At 33.2% G+C, this 22,614-nt stretch overlaps 1 protein-coding gene across 3 annotated transcripts in view; it reads left to right on the top strand.

Annotated features, from left to right (window-relative positions):
* The window catches only part of TBC1D32 (TBC1 domain family member 32), a 184,350-nt gene that overhangs the window by 13,983 nt on the left and 147,753 nt on the right, over positions 1-22,614 (top strand). For 2 of the 3 annotated variants that reach the window (XM_045544276.1, XM_045544275.1), the window contains exons 4-9: positions 5,598-5,666; positions 7,824-7,949; positions 10,876-10,937; positions 11,544-11,688; positions 14,113-14,172; positions 18,889-18,979. In XM_045544276.1, the coding sequence (XP_045400232.1) occupies positions 5,598-5,666; positions 7,824-7,949; positions 10,876-10,937; positions 11,544-11,688; positions 14,113-14,172; positions 18,889-18,979 (553 nt within the window). Of the gene's footprint in view, positions 1-5,597; positions 5,667-7,823; positions 7,950-10,463; positions 10,543-10,676; positions 10,781-10,875; positions 10,938-11,543; positions 11,689-14,112; positions 14,173-18,888; positions 18,980-22,614 lie in introns of all 3 variants that reach the window. The other variant, XM_045544274.1, reaches the window with a different exon arrangement.

The raw sequence follows: 22,614 nt of genomic DNA, 5'->3' as shown, positions 1-22,614 counted from the left end.
TAATAATCACTAGCTTTTATAAATTTTCTTAGCCATATTTTTTCTGCCTTTTAAGATTCAGAAGAAAAATAAACAATAAAAACTCCATGAAATAACATCTTACAGAATTATATATTCAGTGAATAATTACATTATATCTGAGACAATTCTTAATGAGATAAAGAAATTAATGTATTTTGGAATTTAAAAAAAATAGTAAGTGTTGAACCAAATCTGTGTAACTTCAGTTAAAACATCTTATTCCCAATTAATCCTTATTATTTTTTTTTTGAGACAGTCTTGCTCTGTTGCCCCGGCTAGAATGCAGTGACATCATCAGAGCTCACTGCAACCTCAAACTTCTGGCTCTTACTTATTTTATGAACCACCTGCATACATTGAAATTGAAATACAAGAAAAAATTGGAACATTGTTAATTTGTTGTTAAGAAGTACAAGTATTCAGATCTATAATAAATGGGATTTATTGAGTAACTGGAACTTGAGGTTACTGCTAATTCCCAAATACTAAATTATTTTTAGTCATTAGATCATAGATTTTTGAAGAAATTTAAAGCTTTGGTTGAAATGGGACCATAATTTCAGAAGCTATTCTTGTTTATTTTGTTTCGTTTTGATTCTTGAGAAGGAATCATGCTTTAAGTTTCTATGGCTTCTTTTGGGATATCCACAGTGTATATCTAAATTTTCAAGTGTCTTCCCTATGACTATGACTTTGATTTAGAAGTGACTAATTGGGTTAAAAGTAAACTCTGCCCATCAAGAAGGCATGGGAATTCCTGGTCTTTTGGAAAAAAGCATGTGAATGCCAGAACTATCCTGAAAGTTCTTTAAATGTAGCCAAGTTCTACGATATTTGGGTATACTTTTGCTTAGTGAAAAGACTGTCATTTAACTGATTATAGAGAGGCTGGATTAATATGTTCCGGATTGAAAAGGTCTCAAAATGTATCAGTCATTTCTTCCATTAAATAGAGACATTCTTATTTATGCCTTCAAAATTAAGTTACTTTGTGCTTAAAAAAAAATCTGCCTACATTTTTCTATGAATGACATTGAGTAAACAACATTGATGCTGCTGATTTGATACTAGTAAAATACTTGCATTTTGTGAATAGAGTTTAATTCATTGTTATTTAAAAAACTGCAACCTGATTATATGTGGATTTCTGATCCATTATTGAAAAACAGAAGACTATTAGTGTAAGTTGTGAATATTAAAGAATAAAGGAGAGATAGTGGCTTTTAATGTAGTTATGAGCAGAGCAATGAAAGGATTTGGTATTGTGATTAAACCTGGAAAAAGTCTCTGCAAAATAATGATGGAAAGATAGAAGTAATAATACTAGCTATCTGCTGTTGAAATTGCTGCCATATACTGGTCCCTGTGCTTAGCTTTATATTTACTATAGGTGTTACTAGTCCACTTCACAGACAAAATTGACACATATAATAATAGTTGAGTAATTTTCCTAAGCTTGAATTGCTAGTTATGGGTGGAACTTGAATTTAGGCCTGGCCTCTCTTCCTCCAGAGCCTATTCTCTTTGCTCTTTGCCATACTACCTGGAGACTGCTTGGGTACAAATTGTGGTTCCACCACTTACTAGCTATAGGACTTTAACTTTTCTATGCTGTAGTGTTTCTCATTTGTAAAGTAAGAATAGGGGATGATAATACCACTTACCATAGGGCTGTTGAGAAGACTAACTAAATTAATGTAGGCCAGGTGCTTAGAACAGTGCTTAGCACAGTGCTAGAACAGTTGCTGCTCTGTACATGTTAGCTTTCAAAAGGGTATGCTGAGACAGATGCCATTCAGAGACACACTCAAAGGGAAAATTTCTTAGCTGTGATCTTGTATGGTTTCTAACTGAGCTTTGCTGGGTCATTTTCTACTGCTAGGGAATTAGAGGATTATATCCAATATCCATTAAGCTGTCAGAATTCATATCCTTTTCTCTTGTAGTTTTTCTGTCTTCCTCTTCTCCCACAGTATTCAGTGTATTACAGCACAGATACTATGCTGTTGTGTAGTGTGCCAGCTATTTTATTACATTCCAAGGAAACTACCCCTGAGTGTACACTTTATGTGGAGGTGAGTTTAGGATAACAGTCACCTATTATTCTTCTATAACATGAAGGTGCTTAAAGCATTTACTATTTTTTTTTTTTTTTTGCTTTCCAAGCCAGCTGTCTTTGAAACTTATCCTTTGATACCTGGGGTAGGCCTAATAGTGGCCATCTCAAAGATGTCCATGTCCTAATCCCCAGAACCTGTGAATATGCTATCTTAAATGGCAAAAGGGACTTTGCTGATGTGATTAAGTTAAGGGTATTCAGATGGGGGAGATTATCCTGAGTTATCCAAGTTAGCCCAGTGTAATCACAAGGTTCTGTTTAAGAGATACTCAGGAGGGTCAGAGAAAGTGCTGTGCACTCTGACATAGAGGTCGGAGTGATGTGATTGATCTCTGGCTTCAAAGGTGGAAGTGGGTGATCAAAGCCAAGGAATGCAGGCAGCCTCTGGAAGCTGGAAGAATCAAGGAAATGTATTCTTCTTTTCCTGGAAATAGTCTGAGCTCCATCTTGTTGCTAGGCTTTGAATTATTCTGGTAAGAATTTTTCTCAAGTAGCTTTTTTTCCTTTATTGGATGCATGTCCTTTGCCTTGTCTTTCCGAGTCCGTGCTTTCAAGTACCCTAATTTATGTCTTGCCATTACTCTTCAAATCTTAATCAGAGTATCTTAAATTCAGCCCATTTTCTGGCCTCTCCTTAAATCTTCAAAGCTCTACAATGCTCTTTTTGGTGAGAAATTCTGCTTTTGAGGATTTTATGCTACGCTGAGGGATTCTAAGACCCTCATCTCTTTTTCAGCAACATCAGCCAGAACATAGGATTAGCTACATCCTAATCTACACATCACAAGTTCCTCCATCTTTGGCTACCACCGGTTGAAAGGATTTTAATTCTTCTTATTATTTGTTTTATAAGCATAAAAAGGGTCATAAAATCTTAAAAATGTAGAAGTGAAAGGGAAAAGTGGCTGAGATTTCAAAAACTGAACATAGTAGTGTTGATATTGTAGCTACCTAGAGTTAGGACTGAGACAGGTGGATTGTTTGGGAGAAGCATCAGGACTGGTGTGTGGTTATTTTTGCTTGCTTGTTTTAGTAGTACTCCCTTGAGGAAAGAATGTCAGAAAACTAGTAATTTCTTTGATTAACAGTGCTAATATTCTTCTTTATGAACACTTGGTTTCTTCATACTTTAAAATAGTAATAGATTTTTGTTATTCTCAATGTAGAACTTTTACAGAAAAGTGCTAAAGATTTTTTAAGTCAAAACAATTAAAACATCTAGGAAATTAAGAAAAAATTAGCATTTGAAAATGTTTTTAAAACCTTATGTTTTTATTTTGAAATAGTAACTTTGTTCTTTACAGTTTAATGAAAGATGAGTGCAAAATTTAAAAAGTTTTAGATGTGCTGCAGTTTGAAACTGCCATTTTACATGAAGCTAATTTATTCTGAATCTTGAGACAAACCAGCTGAAATAACCTCTGGTTCTGCCATTGGTGAACTTAGACCTTGGTTTCTTAACCTCTCTATACTTAAGTTTTCTTATGTGTGTAGTGGAGATAAAGCCTACCTTATAGGGTAGTTGAAGTAAGAAGTAATGAGGATCCAAACTTAAGAAGCTTGGTAGGAATAAATAGGAATGGACTGACATGAGAATTATTACAGAGGTAGAATCATTAAACTTAACTATTGACAGTGTTTTGGAGGGGGTGGCACAAATGGCAGTAGAGTCAAAGGTCTAGCTATGGTTTCAAGCCAAGATGGCTAGAGGCTGATGGTGTCATAAACCGTGCCTGGGATTGGAGTGGAAGGTTAGGTGTGGGGAATAATATGGTAAGTTCAGTTTTTTTAGTCATACTGAGTTTGAGATGCCAATAAGGTATGCCACTGGTATAACAAGAAGTTCAAAATGCAGGATTCACTTGGTAGAAAGGTTAGTGTTAGGGATAACACAGTGTGAGTTATCTGTGCAGAGGCTTTTGAGCTGAGTTTTAAGTAGTGGTAAGAAGGCAGCCATGCAAAACTCTGGAGTAGGAGCACTGCCAGCTGGAGGAAAGGCTATGGCAAACGTTCTTAGGCTAGAGTGAGCATGACATCTTCCAGGGTTGGAAAGAAGGCAGTCTACCTGGAGCATATATATGAGAGAGAGAGAGAGAGGGAAAGAGAAACTGAGTAAAGTGGGAAGTCTTTTGAGGGCTTCTGTAAGGGGGTGATGGGATATGATTTTTAACTTTGAGAAGCTTTGACTGATATTCGAGAATGGATAGTGGGGCAAGTTGAGATAAGAGTGGAAGCAGAAAGACCAGATAAGGTCAATTGAAGTAGTCCAGATTACAGGGTATGGGGCCTTGGACTATGGTTTTACCAGGGAAGTAGTAATGGGTAGTTGGATTTAATATATTTGAAACTTGGGGATTGTCTTGCAGGACTTAATGATGGACTGAATATAGGAAATGAGAGAAAATGAGGAGTCAAGATTGACTTCTATTTTTGACCTAACTCAACCTGAATGGATCATGGTGCCCTTTACCAAAATAAAAGTCTGAGAGAGGAGCAGATTTGGAATTTAAGAAAAAAAAATCAGGAATTCTATTTTGGACTTGTTAAGTTTGAGATGCCCGTTAGACATCCAAATGGAATGTTGAGAGGTTAATTAGATATATAACTCTAGAGATCAAGTGACTGAATAAATTTATGTGTCATCATGATATATCTAAAGTCAAGGAACTGGATGAGAACACCTCAGGAAAGAGCATAGTGAAGAGAGGAGGGTCTCTAATATGGATGAGAATGTAAATTCTGATAGCTGTGTAACTTGAAGCAGTCATTTAACCTCATATTTTTCAATTTAACAGAGTCATTGTGAGTTGAGATGGGCTTGTTTCATAGTAATATTCAGTAAGTGGCAGCTATTTTTGTAATCTTTGTTATTTTTGATGATTTTTTAGGTATTATACGTATTTAAATTGCCTTTGGTGGGAAAAAGATCTTTATTTTTCCAAAATGGCTTATGGCCTACCTACCATAAACTTTTTTCTAGATGCAGGTTTTTACTTCTGGAATTTTTTCACCAAAAAACTATGAAGAAATGCTAAGGAAAAGTACAGGAAAGAAAGGGAACAAAAAAGATGAAGCACCACTGTAGCTATTTGTAGGGTACAAAAACAAATAAAATTGTTTTTGTTGTTTGTTTTATCTTTCTTTTTCATTAATCTCATATTTCTGGGTACATAATATTTTGGCTTTATGTCTTTTGAGTCTTATAATGTTCCACACATTCCAATTGCTAAGCAAATAATAACAGTTTCATATACATGAAGATAAACTGTTTTACTGGGATGTTCAGTTCCCATTTAAAAGTCTTGGGAAACAAAAATCCCAAGCACTGCCAAATCAAAATAGATTATCTTCTCTTGTCCAGAATGTGTTGTGTGCTTGGAATTATATTAAAAGTAATTTATAGCAATACGTCTAAAAGCCTTGTAAATAAGTGAATGCTTTGTCAATTGTGTTACAGAGTTACAAATTTTGTCAAGGAAAATTACAATTGATTTTAGAGCAGTTGGATCCTGGGCAACCTAAAGAGGTAAGTTAAAAGGGTAGCTGTCAAGTTCAGTTGGCTATCATGTATTTATAATGTATTGGATTACAATCAGTAGCAGCTGGGCTGTTTCTCTTGAGGTTAGGCCTTTGTTATTATGGGCAATCCTAGACTGAGATCCCTGGTAAACTCAGTCTTGAAATGAAAGGTCACAGAGTAAGGGAGGCTTTCCTTAGAGAATTGTCATGGTTTGTAAGAGGAAATTTTTATTTCTAGCTTCAATTTTGAAGGGATAAAGTTATGAGCAATTGTCCTCAAAACCGTTTCTTCATTGTTCTTTGTATGCAATGTTTTAGTGATTTCTTAGGAAAAAATTTTTAATTCTTTTTCTGCTTCTAGAAAATGTGAGTAACTTTAAAAAAAAATATTTCTAATAGAAGAATAAAAGTTGTATATATTTATCATGTACAACTTGTTTTGAAATATGTATACAATGAGGAATGGCTGACTTGAACTAATTAACATATGCATTACCTCATATACTTATTATTTTTGTGGTGAGAACACTTAAAATCTACTTTCTTAGTAATTTTCAGGAATACAATACATTATTATTAACATAGTCACCAGGTTGTACATCTCTGGAACTTATTCCACCTATCTAACTGAAATTTTGTATACTTTGACCAATATCTCCCATATGAGCAACTTTGACAAATTTGTTCATTTATTAGAAAAAGTATTTTTAAAGGATCAGTTGTATTGAAATGTCTGTTTATTTTTTTAAAATATTGTACAAGTTACTGTTAATGAAGTCTTAATTTTATCTGAAAGTCAGTCTGAAATAGAAAATATGATAGACCATTTGGTCTCAATTTTTGAAATTATTTTTTTCAAACTTTCATTTTAAATTAAATTAATAGTTTAATTCCCCAATGAAATTTTCTAAAAAATCATAACAATAATTTTTTCCTTTCAGCATTTTGCTTTCTGATTTATTTTCTGGGTTCATATTAAATAATACGTTTTAAAAGCTATTTAAAATTTAACTTTTATATGATAAAAATCCTATTGTCTTCAGTTTAAATGGATTATTTGGAAATATATACTTATTCAGAAACCTTTATTCTACTTCTGTAAGTAGTAAATTCTTAATGGGATTTTTGCCCTAAAAATGAACTGAGAAGGAAAAGATACTTAACATTGTAAATGAACTCATAATTTCAAAAACTCTCTCCATATCCCCCCAGTGCCTATCACAAAGTTGTATTTTAGGAGTTCTTTCATATGAATATATAAGCATTTTCAAATATATCCTGTCTTTTTCGTCTTATAGTTGGCACCCTGATTCAGAGTGTGAGTCAGGTGGTTGTTGAGATCTTGGCTCCTGTTACCTCCTCTGGTGCCTCACCTTTTCAGTCCCTAGGTTTCAGTTGTTTCATTTGGGAAATTACCAGATTTTGAGGACCAAGGTGGAATCAGTGTGTTATTATTCACTTGTTGGAGACTGAGTGGGCAAGAAGAAGCTTTACTCAGTTCATCATTGGAGCAGAGCTATTCTTCACTACTTTCCCTCAGGTCATACTGTTTTGAGTGAATTCTGATTGGATTTTGAGAAGACTGATTAAGAAGTAAGCTTTCTATGAAAATACAGAAATTCAATTTTGTATCCCACTGCTGAATGACTTTTTTCTTCTACCTCAGTAGTTAGAAGATTAGAAAATATAGCAGAAAAAGCAGGTTCAAACTAATTGTTTTGTGAGAATTGTTCATATATCTTGAAATGGGAATGCTTCACTAGGGGCATATCTGGATGATGTTTTGAAATTAAACCTTTCAAACTATAGGACTGCCTATGGGGACCTACTAGAATGGGGAATGTCTGTAGGACAAGGCCACTGGAAAATGTTGCCTTCATTCTTCCTCCTATTCCATTTAAGCATGAGACCTAGGATCTCCTAGTACATTTAGTGTTTTAATTTTTGCTGTACACAAAACAGCAACCTATTTTTTTTTCTCTGTTCGGCACTTAGTTTAAAAATGAGTTCTCAAGAGTTGTTTTATAAAAGGGCATCCGATAAATGGCTCCTTATAACAGTTATCCAGACTCTGCCTTTCAATAGTTTGTTACATATTGTTTTGGAGAACTGGTATTATTCTAGTGTCTGAGTATTAATAAAAATCTTTGTTAAAAAATTATAGGTGAGATATGAAGCCTTGCAAACGTTATCTTCAGCTCCTCCATCTGATGTCCTAAACTGTGAAAACTGGACCACTCTCTGTGAAAAACTGACAGTGTCTCTTTCAGATCCTGATCCTGTGTTTAGTGTAAGGAAATGGTTATATAAATTTTAAAAATAATTTCTGTCTTCTAACGATTCTAGAAATAAAATATAGTTTTTTAAATGGTAGCTCATATATTTACAAAACTTAAGTTTTACCTTTCTGATTGTCAAATTTTCTTAAAAGGAATTACTATTTCATGATTAGATTCAAAGTATGGTCAATATCATATTTCATTGCCAAATAATAGACTGTTACCTTGTGTATTTTCTTTTATCTTATAAAAGGATATCAAATATTTGTGTCATTGTTTTTGAGTTAAAAATATTTTAAAAGAATTCATGATACATGGCATTTGAACTTAAAAATGATGAATTAAGATTTATTCAAAAGGGTTCATAAGGATTTTGCTCATACATTTAAATGTTTAGAGATAACTGCTTCAGGGAGAAGCTAGAAATCTATAAAGAGTTTAGAAAATAATTTGAGATGAATCATAAAGAAAATAAAGAAAACTTCTAAAATTGTAAAATTATGGAGTCAGATATGATTTCTGTAAAAGTTGATTTGCATATGACTTTTCAGGAACAGTTATTGTATGATGAAAATTAAACTTATATTAACAAGTGGAAATAATTCTATAGTATGTATGATGTGAATGAAAAAAAATCTGACTATATCCAAGCATCACATTTAAAATAGAAATTGGGCTTTTTAATTTTTTAAGAGTCTTTTTTTTCCTAATTGATATGTCAGTGAAAAAATTTTTGCTTTAAAATTGAAATAGTGTTTTGTACAGACTTTAAGGCATTAGCACAATAGTTACATTTTGCTTTTTGTTCGATAAATATGTGTTGAATGCTTACAGTGTGCATCATTCTAGTTTAGATGTGGGGAACATACTAGAAACAAGACAGAAAAAAAAGTCTTTGCCCTCATGGAACTTAGATTTCCGTAGAGGACAGAAAGAGTAAACAAATAGTTATAGAAAAATATAAGATATTTCAATACATTTGTCTGTTCAAAAATTACACACTACCATCAATGAAGATATAATTATACTGGTATACAGAAATGGTTTGAGAACAAGTATTTGTTATTCTTACAAGAGGAAGAAGGTGTTTATCTCCTAGTTGGATGCAGTTCAACGTATTAACACCAGAGGGTATTGTAGACTTCTGTATGAACTCAGTGATCCAAGAACTTAAAGGGAATAAAAGATATTTTAGGGTCCCCTTTAACATTTCGAGGCTGTCTAACAAGAAATCCTATTGTATATTTTCCTGTATTTTTTACCTTACATAACAAAGACAACATAGTGGCTCAGTAGAGTTCTTTTATTTTAGAAATTATGTTAATAACTTTATAAAATAGCTATGTTTCTAATGGGTCAGTGTAAGTTGCATTATTTAGCTGTTATAGATTATTATGTAGCAAAGGACAGTTTTATTAAGCTAATAAAATTGGAAAATTGGAAGCAATTGTTATAGGAGAGAAATGGTGATAGAATCAGTCATTTTGAAGTAGAAAACAAGGCATGAATTTCTTTTCATTTTCAATTTGTGCTTGATCCAAATTATTTTTGAGTTTGATTCTGTTTCTTCTCCTGCACTAAAGGACTCATGTAACTGAGTGAAGTCTATGGTGGCTGAAAAGTGTGACAGATATTTATCAATTACTGCAACTGTAAAAATAGACTTCCCAAAGTAATTAATGTCCTGTGTCCAAGTAGGAATTTCTTGGGGTTTTTAGAAGATATTTTAGTCATTTGGGGAACTATTTCTTGTAAGCAGATTATGCTAAGTGATTTAAGCAGGATTATTAATTTTTTTCTGCAAGTTAGAAAATTTAAGGCAACTTTGTTTTTATTTAATGGAAAGTTGGATTTCACTATTAGGATTAATATCAAGTAGGATTTAATATCTTATGACAATATTAAAGTTGGTATAATTAAGATGATAATAGCTACCATTTTTTAAGTACCTACTAGTGACAGGCACTGGTATAACTACATGTTACCTCATTTGTTTCATTTACCTTGTGATAGTTTCCACTTTGAGTTTTAATAATGTAATTTTTAAAAAATATATGTATTTTTCTTGGGAGTTATTAGAAACTTATTAGAAAATTATTAGAAAGAATCCTAAATGTCTAATTTCTGAAACTACTCATGAAAGCAATTTAAAAAGACAAATCTTGGATTTGGAAATGTGTGGTTTTTTTAAAAGTTAGTACTGCCTACACTGTTCCTTTATGTGACACCTTTACATTGTACCTTCTATCAAACCACCCCTCTGCCCCCTCCTGGCCAGTATCAGCACCTACTATTACCAGATTTTGCAACAATATATTTCTGTTATTAGATTCACTATTTTGGTCTATTTTATTTTTTGCTGACCAACATAAGAATGTGCTCTTTTTAAAATAAGTGAACTCCTATTCAGGTTTCTGAATGGTTTATTTTTTAAGGGTTTATTATCTGGGGTTTTACTATGTGAAAAATCTTTCATCTCCTCTAGTAAGAATCTTATATGCAGATCTTCTGTCTCATTTCCATAGGACCGGATTTTAAAATTCTATGCACAGACATTTACACTTTCACCATTACATATGACCAAGGAAATTTATACAAGCTTAGGTATGTTTATTAAATAATTTTAAGTGTTTTTTCTTTTTTGTATATACTTAAGAAAAATGGAAAAGAAATAACTTTTCAGAAAGCAGTATAAGTGAATGATATAAAAGTTTTGTGTTTTTACCTTTTCTTTTCAGCAAAATATTTGGAGTTATACTTTCTTTCTAGAGAAAATCATATTCCTACTCTTTCAGCTGGTGTAGACATAACTAATCCTAATGTCATCCGCTTACTTAAAAAGGTATTCATTTGCTAAACTATGCTTTTGTTTTTATATAAGTAGTTTTATGTTTAAGAACTCTAATTTTGTGAGAACTGTTTTATACTGCTTTGTAGGTTCGTCTTCTGAATGAGTATCAGAAAGAGGCTCCATCTTTCTGGATTCGTCACACAGAGAAGTAAGTCTCCTAACTTAGGCCAACATAAAATAAAGGAATGTTGCTGCCCCACATACATTTCAAAGTGAAAGAATATAGACAGTCTTAATTGACTTATATTATTGGGAAAGGATTAATAAAAGTTTTAGTTTTTTTTTAAGCTTGTCATGTTTTGTGCTTAGCTAAGTGAATGGCTCCATACAAGTACCATTTTATACTATTATCACAACAAAGTAAAAGAGAATGTTGTAGCCTCATGTTGGTCTTTGCTACTTTGGACAGGTTCCTTAAATGTTCTTTAAGCTTTTTCCTTTCAGCTCTAAAATTTTTAATAAGGTTGTAAGAGCATCTGTGAGTCTAAAAAGGAAAGTTAAATTTGGAGATCCAGTGTTGAAGGAGAAAGAATGTAAGTTTTTAAGCAGAAAAATTGAGTATGAATCCCACCTCTGCCATTTACTGAAACATAAAAAAATTGTTTCTGAAGATTATGTCACTTTTTCATTCCATAAACATAATGCACATCAACAGTATGTGTGTGTGTGTGTGTGTGTGTGTGTGTGTGTGTGTGTGTGTATATAAAATAGCATTTGCTTTTTTCTAAAATCTTTTTTTTCTCCAAACTTTAAGGTATATGGAAGAAATTGTGGAGAGTACTTTGTCCTTGTTATCAGTTAAACATAATCAAAGTCATCATGTCTCACAAAAGATTTTAGATCCGATCTACTTTTTTGCATTAGTCGATACCAAGGCTGTGTGGTTCAAAAAGTGGATGGTAAGTAAAAATAGAATGTTTTTATACCTTTCAGTGCATTGCTATTATTATTTTAAAGAATAACTAATGTTTGAATGTTTAATGTGTGCTAAAAGTTCTAATTGCTTTTACATGTGTTAACTCATTTAATTCTTCACAAAATTTATGAGGTAGGTGGTATCCATTTTTTCTATGTAGTAATTGAGGCATGAAGAAGTTAACTTGCCCAAGATTGTTTACCTAGGAAGTGACAGAGACTGAATAGAATTTTAAATGGGAATTCATTTGAATCTATTTAATAAGCTGAATGGCCTATCCAAATCTGATTTTTCTTTAGTTAAAAGCTTCAAAAATTTTAAGCATATGTGGTAGACCATAAGGATTCAATACTCATTTTTCTTTGGCTTAGGAGATATGTCTGAAAGTATTTCTTCATTTGCCTCCCTCCTGAACCTGAAGTTTGGGGAGATGTGTTTAATGCCTGAATCTGGCAATTTCCTATGGAGCTCACCACTATTCTGGAACTGAAGCTAGTATTAAGAGTAGAGAGATCTTTATACTGTTACCTCCTTCAACCACTGTTGAATAAGACCAGGACTGTGTTTAGCAGTAGCAGCAACACAGCTGGCTTTTGTGTTCACATCTTTTTCTCTCTTCATCTGTGTAGTAGGCACCTAGGTACTGTATTTGTTGCAGCGGGGGAGGGAAGAGCTGGGGCATATTCATTTACTGCTCAGGACAGTTTGGATGTTATCTAGCTGATGGCACTTTTTCCTTTTTGCTATCTGAGCTGTATGATAAATGGCAAACTAACCAGAACACAAGTCTGTCTCCAGTACTTAGCCCTTACCTGGCCTATATAGTATGTGTTTGATAAATGTTTGCTGAATTTAATTAAATTAACTTAACATGAACCCTTTGTTCCTCACATCTGACACTTTAAAATTTTTTCCTGATTCTCAAATTATACCATTATCAGAAAAAATATGCAAAATATGTAAAAGCTCAAATATTAAATTTTTCTAATTATGCAATAGAGGGATAATAACTATTTAGATCTTGTTTTATATAGGTATTAATATTTTTATTATATATACTTTATATATCTGTTTAGGTCATCTTTTTTTAATAAAAATGAAATCATATTCTAACTTTGTAACTAACTTTTTTCACTTAAGATTTTTATTGCTAGTAGTTGATTCTTAAGATAATGAGGCAGAAAATTATTAAAAAATCAGATCCTCAAGTGTGTTCTAGTATTAATGAAAATTCATCATATACTCCTATACTATTTTTGTCTAAGGATGGGGTTGGCAAATTTATATAAAGAGCCAGATAGTAAATATTTTAGGCTGTGTAGTCTCTGTTGCAGCTTTCAACTCAACCATCGTAGCTCCAAACCATCCATAGATAACATGTAAATGATTGGGCTTGACTATGTTCAGGTGAAATTTTAGTTACAAAATCAGGTGGTAGTCTGAATTTGGTCTGAGGGCTAGAATTTGCTGACCTGTTCTAAGGGATGAACTATGAGATTCCTTTTCAGAACATTCAGGTCAATATTAAAAATAGTTTAATAGTATATCAACATATTTTTCTTTAATAAGCTGAAAAAAGGATTAATAGTTTTTGAAAACATTTTAAACTACAAGGGCTAAAACATTCAGGGTTTTGATTAACCTCCAATTAACCAAAATGCCATTTAATTAACATTTAATTAAAAAACTTACTCCTCAGAATTTTGATAGTTTTTAACTGGGTACTATTCTGTTTAATATTTTCATTGTTATTAAATAAAATGAAGAAACTATATTTTGAACTAATTTTATCTTACATAATTTAACTAAATGATATTTATAGTTTTCCCTGCTTTTGTACAATGCTGCATATTTATGTGTTTTAATTCCATCTATATTCAGCTTTAAGGAGAGAATTAAAGCTTTTTTGGCACTTTGAATCATTTTTTACATATGATTGGCAGAAAATGATTAGGATACCGTTCCTTCAGAGCATTTCAACTTTGGGAGATTGCTGCACATGCAGGCAGTACAGTATCCTCTTCAGTATGAGTTCTGATTTTTTTTTTTTTGACCACTTGGGTATCTTTTCTTTGGGTACTATTATACACTGGTAGTCAGGTATGCTTTTTTGGTGGTGATTTTAAAGTAGCTGATCATGGAAATGGGACACAATTGATGGATAGAATGTTTTTTTTTCCTACTGGTTTGTCACTAAATGATCTGTTTTTTGATATTATTTGCATTCTTGTGATTGCTGTACTCCCAATCCAAATGTACATAGAAAAACCTGTTTGGCATTGATTTATAATAATTTAAACCTAAGTTATTGTGTGATTTATGATGTTATTGGAAATATATAGGAAAAATAGATTTAAATGGCATAGCTTGAATATTAAGTTAAATATCATTTTCCCCTTAATTTTAGCATGCATATTATAGCAGAACTGCAGTTCTAAGACTTCTTGAAAAGAAATATAAGTCTCTGGTAAGTCTGTACTTCTGTTTTTATGTTGAGAAATAATATCACAAAAAGATACATGATGTAATAACTTGAATACGCAAATTTGAGTGGTGATAATTAATATCGAATAATGAAGCAATTGCCTTTCATGTGAACTAAACTACCATCCTATGAAACATAAAAGGATAAACATAGAGACTTAAAATGCAATCAGGATAACAATTAGGAAATATATAAGTACGTAGTAAATTGAGCTGCTATAAATAAGCTAGTTTGAGAGATGCTGTATTTTTAAGTATTATGTAATTTGATTCAGATCAGGTGTTAATAAAGGAATGACTTTTGTAAAAATTGGTTTGAGTTGTACCAAATATAGATTAATACTGTAAAATATATTACCTAAATTATCTACATGTATGATTAGAACAATGTCTAAGGGTACTGAAAGGAATTAAAAAGAAATCACATCTAATAAATAATAATTGATAGCATGAAAAAGATGAAAGTTATTAAAATACTTAAAAAGTTGTATAACTGTGGGTCAATAAATATAGTTTATGTAATTAGGTTGAACCTTCAGCTTAGAAGTCAGGTGAAGGAAAGATTCCTGGGATTGTGATTTTTGAGTAAGTGCAGTAGAACATAAAGTGAAAGAAGGAGAACAGTAATTGTTTTGTGTTGAGAATCAAGAGAATTGAGCAGCAGGAGATAGTGATATTGAGTAGTAGGATGAGAATTTATTTGTAGAGGTAAAAGGGTACTTAAAAATTTTTGGAGAAATGAATTGAAATAAAGTCTTTCCACATCTCATTTCTCTCCCATTCCCATTTTAAATGAAAATTGTTGTTGCCATATGAGCATAGACTGATCTTGTTAGAATAAAGAAAGAAAAAACACAGAACAGGATGATTTTTCCCCCATGGTTTATGTGCAGATAATAACTCACTGTTTCTATCACAGAGGCCCCAGTGGAAGTATTTCAAATATGTTTCTTATAGATTAAATCTTAAAATCTGTTGTTTGAAAAGTCGACTATACCTTAATCAATTTTTAGCCTGCAAATGGGACTGCTTTATTATAAATCACTTTAATATTTTATCAACTTAGTCAAATATTTTTTCATGTATGTAATGGGTCAAACATTCTAGAGATTTCAACTGAAACCTCATTTTGTGCATTGCTTGAGTGATGTATGTGCTGACGGCTCTGACTTTACCACAGTGCAATGTATCGATGTAGTAAAATTGTACTTGTACACTATGGATATATACAAATAAAAAAATAAATGTAAAAATCCCCTCATTTTGTCTAAAGAGCTTTTCAAAATTTGCAAAATATCACAAGATTATTCATAGTGTATTTATTTTTTAAAATAAACTTGGCCCCACTTTTGAAAAGAAACATTGGGAAAAATGGATGCAAGATCCATTTATTTCAATTTCCTTTTCAGAAGTGAGGGTCACATTTTGTGCGTTTATGGTGTCAACTTTAGAACACTCCATGGATTTGTCTTTCTGTTTTATAAGAGATTCTTGCGTAAGGACTTTAGTCATGACAGGATGTTTAGCATGAATGCCCTGCAAATGCATTTTCTTTAACTTCTCATTAGTGCTGTCTGATGACATTTTCTTCAATGAGGGAATTTCTGCATTGTCTAACAGGGTAGCCATTAGCCACATGTGACTATGGAAAACTTGAAATGTGACTAGGATGACAGAGAAACTAATTTAAATTTAAATAGTCATGTGGTTAATGGCTACTGTATTTGTACAATTCTAGTCTCTTTCTTATGTTTGTGACATTTTCAGTAGGTAGCATAGCATTACGGTATCAAATAATTTATGTGTATTCTGTCAGATTTTTATAGAGATACCTGAGGAAGTTAAGAGAGCATTGCAAAGTCATGGCTGGTTAAATGTTTTGGGCTATCAGTGTAAATATTTAACCTTTTATTTATTTATTTTTTTTAACAATTTGATTCCAGCTTACCTTTAAAGGAATGGCTTCTAAATGGCTTTATGTAGTGCCATTTTTCTTGCTCTCTGAAAGTCATTTTAAAAAATGATTTGACAGCTAAGTTATTTAAATTCTTTCTTGGTTTTTCTTATCTTACTGTATTTAATGTTATTTTTCCCTGTCTTAGGGGTTCACAGTTAAATGGCTGTTATATATTTGATAGTACAGGGCAATTAAGTATCAAATACAATCCTGAATTTTACATCAAATTTCTATCTTCCCAATGGTTAGTAAAATCATTCATTATATCCTCAACTTGACTCTTTAGACCAGTGTTTAAATTCACCTACTATAGATCTGCTTTTTGCTCCTGAAATTTGAAGGGATATCACGTAATGTGATTGTTCCTGTCCTGAAGCCAAGAGAAGGAGTAGAAGGAATGGAAGGGAAGGTAAGGGGATAGAGAAGATAAAGCTGGGTAGAGATGGGTGCAAGGAGGGTGGATTTCTAAAGATTTGAGTGGAAGTGAGATAAAGAGTCTTTGAGAGAGATTATTTTGGAGATAGTGTTTTGAGTTCTTGGTTAAAGAAGCTATTTTTTTTCCCCTCATTCTTTAGAGCTTCTCTTAAGTGTACTATTTTATTAACTTTGTCATGTCAAAAGTTCCCCATAGTGGCAATTTGTTGTAAGCCACTTTTTTTGTTGTTGTTTTATATTTTGTTGGAAAATGGGTTGAAGGTGCTAGATGAAGATAGAGAAGTATTGAAGCAAAAAGATGGTTAAGAGACTGTGTACTAGGCCAAGCAAAAGATGATGTAAACATGAATTAAGGATATGACAGTGAGAATTTGGATAAATGTATAGACTCAGGAATATTCTATTTAGGAGGTAGGATTTAAAGGACTTGGCTTTTGAATGGAGGCCAGGTGGGTGAGGCCTTAGACAATTGAGTGATTAGAGATAACACAATAGGAGGAAACATTTGCTGGGAAAGACAATGATTTGTAGATTTGGTCATATCGAGTTTGGAATACAGATCTCTAGAAGGCTTGGATCTTGATGGGTTTGATTTAGACAAGACATATAGATATGGGAAGAGCAGGGGGTCCCTAAGAAACCATCAGATTTGATGATTTTCTGGGAGGACTCATGGGACTCTCATATAATCATGTTCCCTGCTGTCGTTTATTACAGTGAAAGGATACAAAGCAAAATCAGCAAAGAGAAAAAGTACATTGGGTGAAGTCTGGAGATATGAAAGTAAATGCTTATAAGGGTCATTTTTCCACTGGAATCCCACAGGACATTCCTAATTCCTTCAGTACAAAATTGTGCCACTTGTGTGAAATGTTATATACCAGGGAAGCTCATTAGAGACTCAGTGCCTTGGTTTTTTTTGGAGTGGTAGGGGACTGATCATGTGGGTACCCTCTCTCTAGCACATACCAGGATCCCACAGTCCTAGAAGGAAAGCAGGTGTTCATCATAAACCACATTATTTGTACAAATAGTTTAGGTACAACGTAGCCCCTCTTGTCAGTTCTCAGAATGGTGGTAGACTTCTTGAAGTTAAAGTTCCTAGAAACTATCAAAATGCAACGTTGTAAACAGGCCTATCTAAAGATAGAAGTCCTGCCATGTTAAATTCTTTTCTGTGTACAGTTGAGGCCATAAGAATGAGTGAGATGAGGAAATCCATTGATTGATTCCTTGATGCCACAATTATGAACTTGCCTCTGTTCACACAACCTGAATTTTTTTCCTGTCTTAAGCTTAATCCTTCCTTCCAGTTGGGTTCTGCCTGTTCCTTTTGGATAATTTTTTACATTCTCTCCTGTGTAGTCAAACTCTTCCTCTCTCTTGGCTTCCCTCCAATAACATTTAAGTGTACCTATATCCTTCTAACCTGAAAAAGAGTTCAGTCATGACTCTAAGACCCAACTGTTGCTCTATTTTTTTTTCTTTTTTTCACAGCCACCCTTCCAGAAAACAAAAATTACACTAGTTAGCTTTACTTTTTTAGTTCCTTTTCCTTTATTTATTATAGTCTGGATTTATTCCCCAAACTCCCCCAAAACTGATCTTTTCAAGGTCACCAACATCTTCCTTATTACAAAATCTAACAGTTATTAGATCTTATCTAACTGGTGGCTTCTATTTTGTTTAGAAATTAGGAGATAAGAAAGCATCTACAGGTAGGTAGCTGCTGAGGAAATGGGAGAAGTTTTGAAATCTCTGCTTGTAGACAGTGGGAGGAGGAGTTAGAATGGAGACTCATAGGAGCATCCTGGGGTACAGCAGAAGTTGGAGATCAATTTTTCTTATAACTCTGTTCTTTGGATTACGAGGTTTTCCTTTGTCAGTTTCAGCAATTCTGGTATTTGAGATGAAAATGAAGGCCTGATCCACTTGATATTATGCTGGCTAGGTGCAAAGAAAAGACTCCAAGGCAGGGGAACTGGACAAAGAGTTTTAAAGTCAAAGCAACAGTTTTTGCATCTTTCACTATAAAATGTAAAGTATGTGTTTATTTCTGTCCACTGACACCAGCGTTATCACGATATTATATTTGTTGGTCCACAAATGTTTTTACAGTGTTCCCTAGAGTGATGCCCTAGTTAAAGTGTAATTGAGGAGACTGAGCTTTAAGTGGCTGGAAAAGTACTATACTAAATATTTTTCTTAAATATTTCCCCAAGTCATTTTTACAGACTTGACTAATTGCTTAGACTTGTAGGTAGGCTGCAAAGTTTTGGAATTAATAAGTTGTTATTATTTTATCAGATAACTACAGCAGTTCAGCAGTGTGTTCAGTACTTTGAACTGTGTGAGACCATGAAAGCTGAGGAAGCTTTGGAACATTCAAAGCATTGCAGTAAGTACTATTTCTTCAATTACATATTTTTAAAAATGGTAAATTTTACTAATAAAAATTTTACTAATAAAAATTAGTAATAACTATTTTTAAATAGTATGGTGAATTAGGTCACTTTTGCTAATGATGTAAAATATTTTTTACAAATTTAAAAGATACACTATAATCATGACTTCTTATAGCATTACATTTGAAATTAAGGTACAGTCATACTGATTCTTACTATAAGCAGTTCTTCAATTTATGAATTTCGTATAGTAAGAATCAGTATCATAGGGTATACTGAATCAGTATATGGGGTGTATGTCCTAATCTGTTATACTGCAATAGTATACAGTCTGTTCTTTTCCCTGTGCTAACGTATGAGTCATTTAATCAGGCACATGTGTACTTTAGTGGGAGTAAAATTCCATAAAATATTGTTTTTATTATTGCACACTCCATGCTACCCTGTGATTCCTCTCTGCTTATCCTCAGTCTGAGCTAAAAGGTCCAGATGCTTCATAATGTAGCACTAATTTCTTTATCCAATCTCTTCTCCAGTTATTTCCTCAAGTGAATCTTCTCTTACTCAGATTCTTTTGCATACCAGTGCCTATACAACTTTGTCATTTCTACTCCTATTGCTCTATCCATAATCCCCTAGCAATAATAGAAATCTCATTTATTATGAAAAAAAGAAACTTTTTAAAATTTTCAGGAAGGCTTTCCTGCCTATTCTGAATTTTTTCTTGCTCTTTTGCTTGTATCACACAACTTTCCATGTGAATTTGATGTCTTTTATCACACTGTGATTTTTATGTTTTTTTTTTTTTCTCTAAGCAAATGGTATGTTCCTTTGAAGGAATGAAGATACCTTATAATTTTATTTATCCCCGGGTAAATTCTTTAACTCAAAGCAAGGGAAATGATCAAAGACCAATAATTAACGGGTTTCAAAAGCTAGTGTATTGTGGTGGAGGAGAAAGTATAGAAGTAGCAATTTATTCTTCAGGAGAAGGATACATAAGTTTATATATTATCTCATTTACAAATTTGTAGATTTTTCTAACTTCTTAATATTAAAATGTTATATCTGGATCTCTTTTTCCTACCACTCTCTCAGCCCTTTGTGGTTTTGCTTTCTTCCCTACCTAATGAAGACCTCAGGGTGTTTCACTGCATTCTTTTGTCATGTCTTTAAACATTCTTGCTCTTTTTCTCTTTCATTTTTCTGCCTGCAGTTCCCCAATTTTAGATCTTCAGTCCTTTATCTCTGGCACTCAGGAACTTGAGCAGAGAGAATTTATGCCATAGTTTGATACTGCAAATATATATTTTCTAACCTTAGTTGCTCTCTTTGTGTTGCTTTGGAATCCTCTTAGATATTCTTTCTTTGATGTTCCATAACAGTTATTATAAGCCTTTGCCAGTCTTATCAAGCCCCCTGCCTTTTCCCTGCCCACTTGTGTTGGGAGGAGCCCTTGCTTCCTGTTTTGCTAATAAAAAGGGAAGTTTCCAGATAGAAGGCTCACTAGATGTCCTGCTTCTGTATATAAATGCATATTTATATGCCCTTATCATATATCCTCTCTCTAGGTTACAGTGAAGAGGTATCTTGTGCCAGATTGGTCTCTTGACTTTTTTTTTTTAAAGAACCAGAACATTGCTTCACTTGTTGTTATGTCTTAGTATCTATTGATACTTTCCCCTGCATCCTCTAACCTTCTTATGTGTCTTTCATATTAAAAAATAGAGTAAGTTACGTGTTCCATATGTGCCTTACCTCTCTGTTTCCCTTCAGAGAAGGGCTCTTTTAAGTAGTCTATGTAGTCCCAGGCCCCATTTCTTTATCTTATATTCCCTTTGCAACCATGGAAATGAAGCTTCTATTTTTCTTGCCCTGGGACCTTCTCTTACCAGTTTCTGCTTTTTCTTTTCCTCATTTTATACCATTTGCTTCTGTTGATTCTTTCCTCCTCCTTTATGTGGTACCATTCTTGCTTAGATTTCCTCATTCTTACATAATAAGTTTTTCTTAGTCACTTGAAAGGCTCTTCTCATGTTTGTATTCACAGAGGTTTTACCTTTTGTTCTTTTCTCACCTTAGTCTACCTTTTCTCTTGGGGGAGCTTATTCACTTTCATGGTTTCAAATATTATATATGTAAATGGTGACTCTGAAATACTTAAGACTACATCTCTTTCCTGAATTTCAGACCCATGCACTCATCTTACTTAATGTGTCTATGCAGATGTTACATGGGCACTTAAAAATCAAAATATCAAGTACTGAAGTCACTATTTCTTCTATTTTTAAACCTCTTTTTTCTTTTTTTAAAGAATTATTTCAGTAGAAGAAAAAGCTTACCCTGAACACAGGAATTTGAGTTAGGAACTTAAGTTTTCTTATGTTCATTCATTCTTTCACTATCCACGTGTACCTGGCTAAGGCATATTGATTTCATTTATTTATTTTTGGTTATGTAAGAGATAAGGTCTTGCTCTGGCACCCAGACTGGAGTGCAGTGGCATGATCAGTGTAGCCTCAAACTCCTGGGCTCAGGCAATTCTCCTGCCTCAGCCTCCCGAGTAGTAGCTAGGACTACAATTGTGTGCCACACACCTGGCTATTATTATTATTTTTTTAAATATTTTTTTTTAGAGATGGGATCTTGCTATGTTGCCCAGGCTGGTCTCGAACTACTGGCCTCAAGTGATCCTCTTGCCTTGGCCTCCCAAAATGCTGGGATTACAGGCACGAGCCACCACACCCACTGATTTCATTTTCTTTCTTTTATTTCTACATACACTGACTGTTTGAGAAATTATAGCTATATGACAGCATAATGTAAATACACTTACCTCTCAAGTCAAGTAGCAGCAGCTACTATTCTTTCTTCATTTCACCCTCTGTATTAATAGATGTTATTATGATTTTATAGACTGGGAACTAGTAAATTTTGCTAAGAATCATAGAGCTAATTACTAGCATTACCTAAAACAGAATCAAGCTGCTTGAAAATACCTGCTACCAATACAGACCTTGCAATGTTCAAAGTCAAAACATAACACTACCGTAAATTTAGATATTAATACATTTTAACAATTCCTCACAAAAGTCAAGTCTACAAAGTCTTAAAATCACTTACAATAAGTGAAAGATCCTACCAAAATAGGAAATTATAAAGTAGTACAATATTCCAAGATCTATTTCCTGCACTGTTTATACCTGAGATTGAAAAGTGCAGGTCTCCACATGTGAAATTTTTTCAGTTGACAGAAGCAAAAGCTCCTAAAATTTCAGGAATTAATAATACCTCTTGGAGGCTCCATTTCACTGTTCTGAGGAGCTTCTTTAGAGCAGTCTGATATTCTCAGCTATGAGCTGAGATGCATCAGGGCTGCTCTCCCTGAAGAAACAGTATATAGTTCCTGATATTCTTAGAAGTTATTTTTAGCAAGAAACATACATTTTATATTTTATCTTTGATGCTGAAGAACACTTCAGTGGTAAAGACTAGTGTTTGGATGTTACAGTTTATGCCGTTAAACGTTTGATGAAGAGCATCTGATGCCAACACATAGCAATCTGAACGAACCCAATCTTTATCTGTCATTCACAAGCCAGAATCTGTGATGAGCCAAACAGTGAGA

Source organism: Lemur catta, chromosome 2 (assembly GCF_020740605.2).
Source record: "Lemur catta isolate mLemCat1 chromosome 2, mLemCat1.pri, whole genome shotgun sequence".
NCBI classification, from domain to species: domain Eukaryota; kingdom Metazoa; phylum Chordata; class Mammalia; order Primates; family Lemuridae; genus Lemur; species Lemur catta.
Note: the sequence above shows the minus strand (reverse complement) of the source record. Positions and strands in the feature narration are given on the sequence as shown.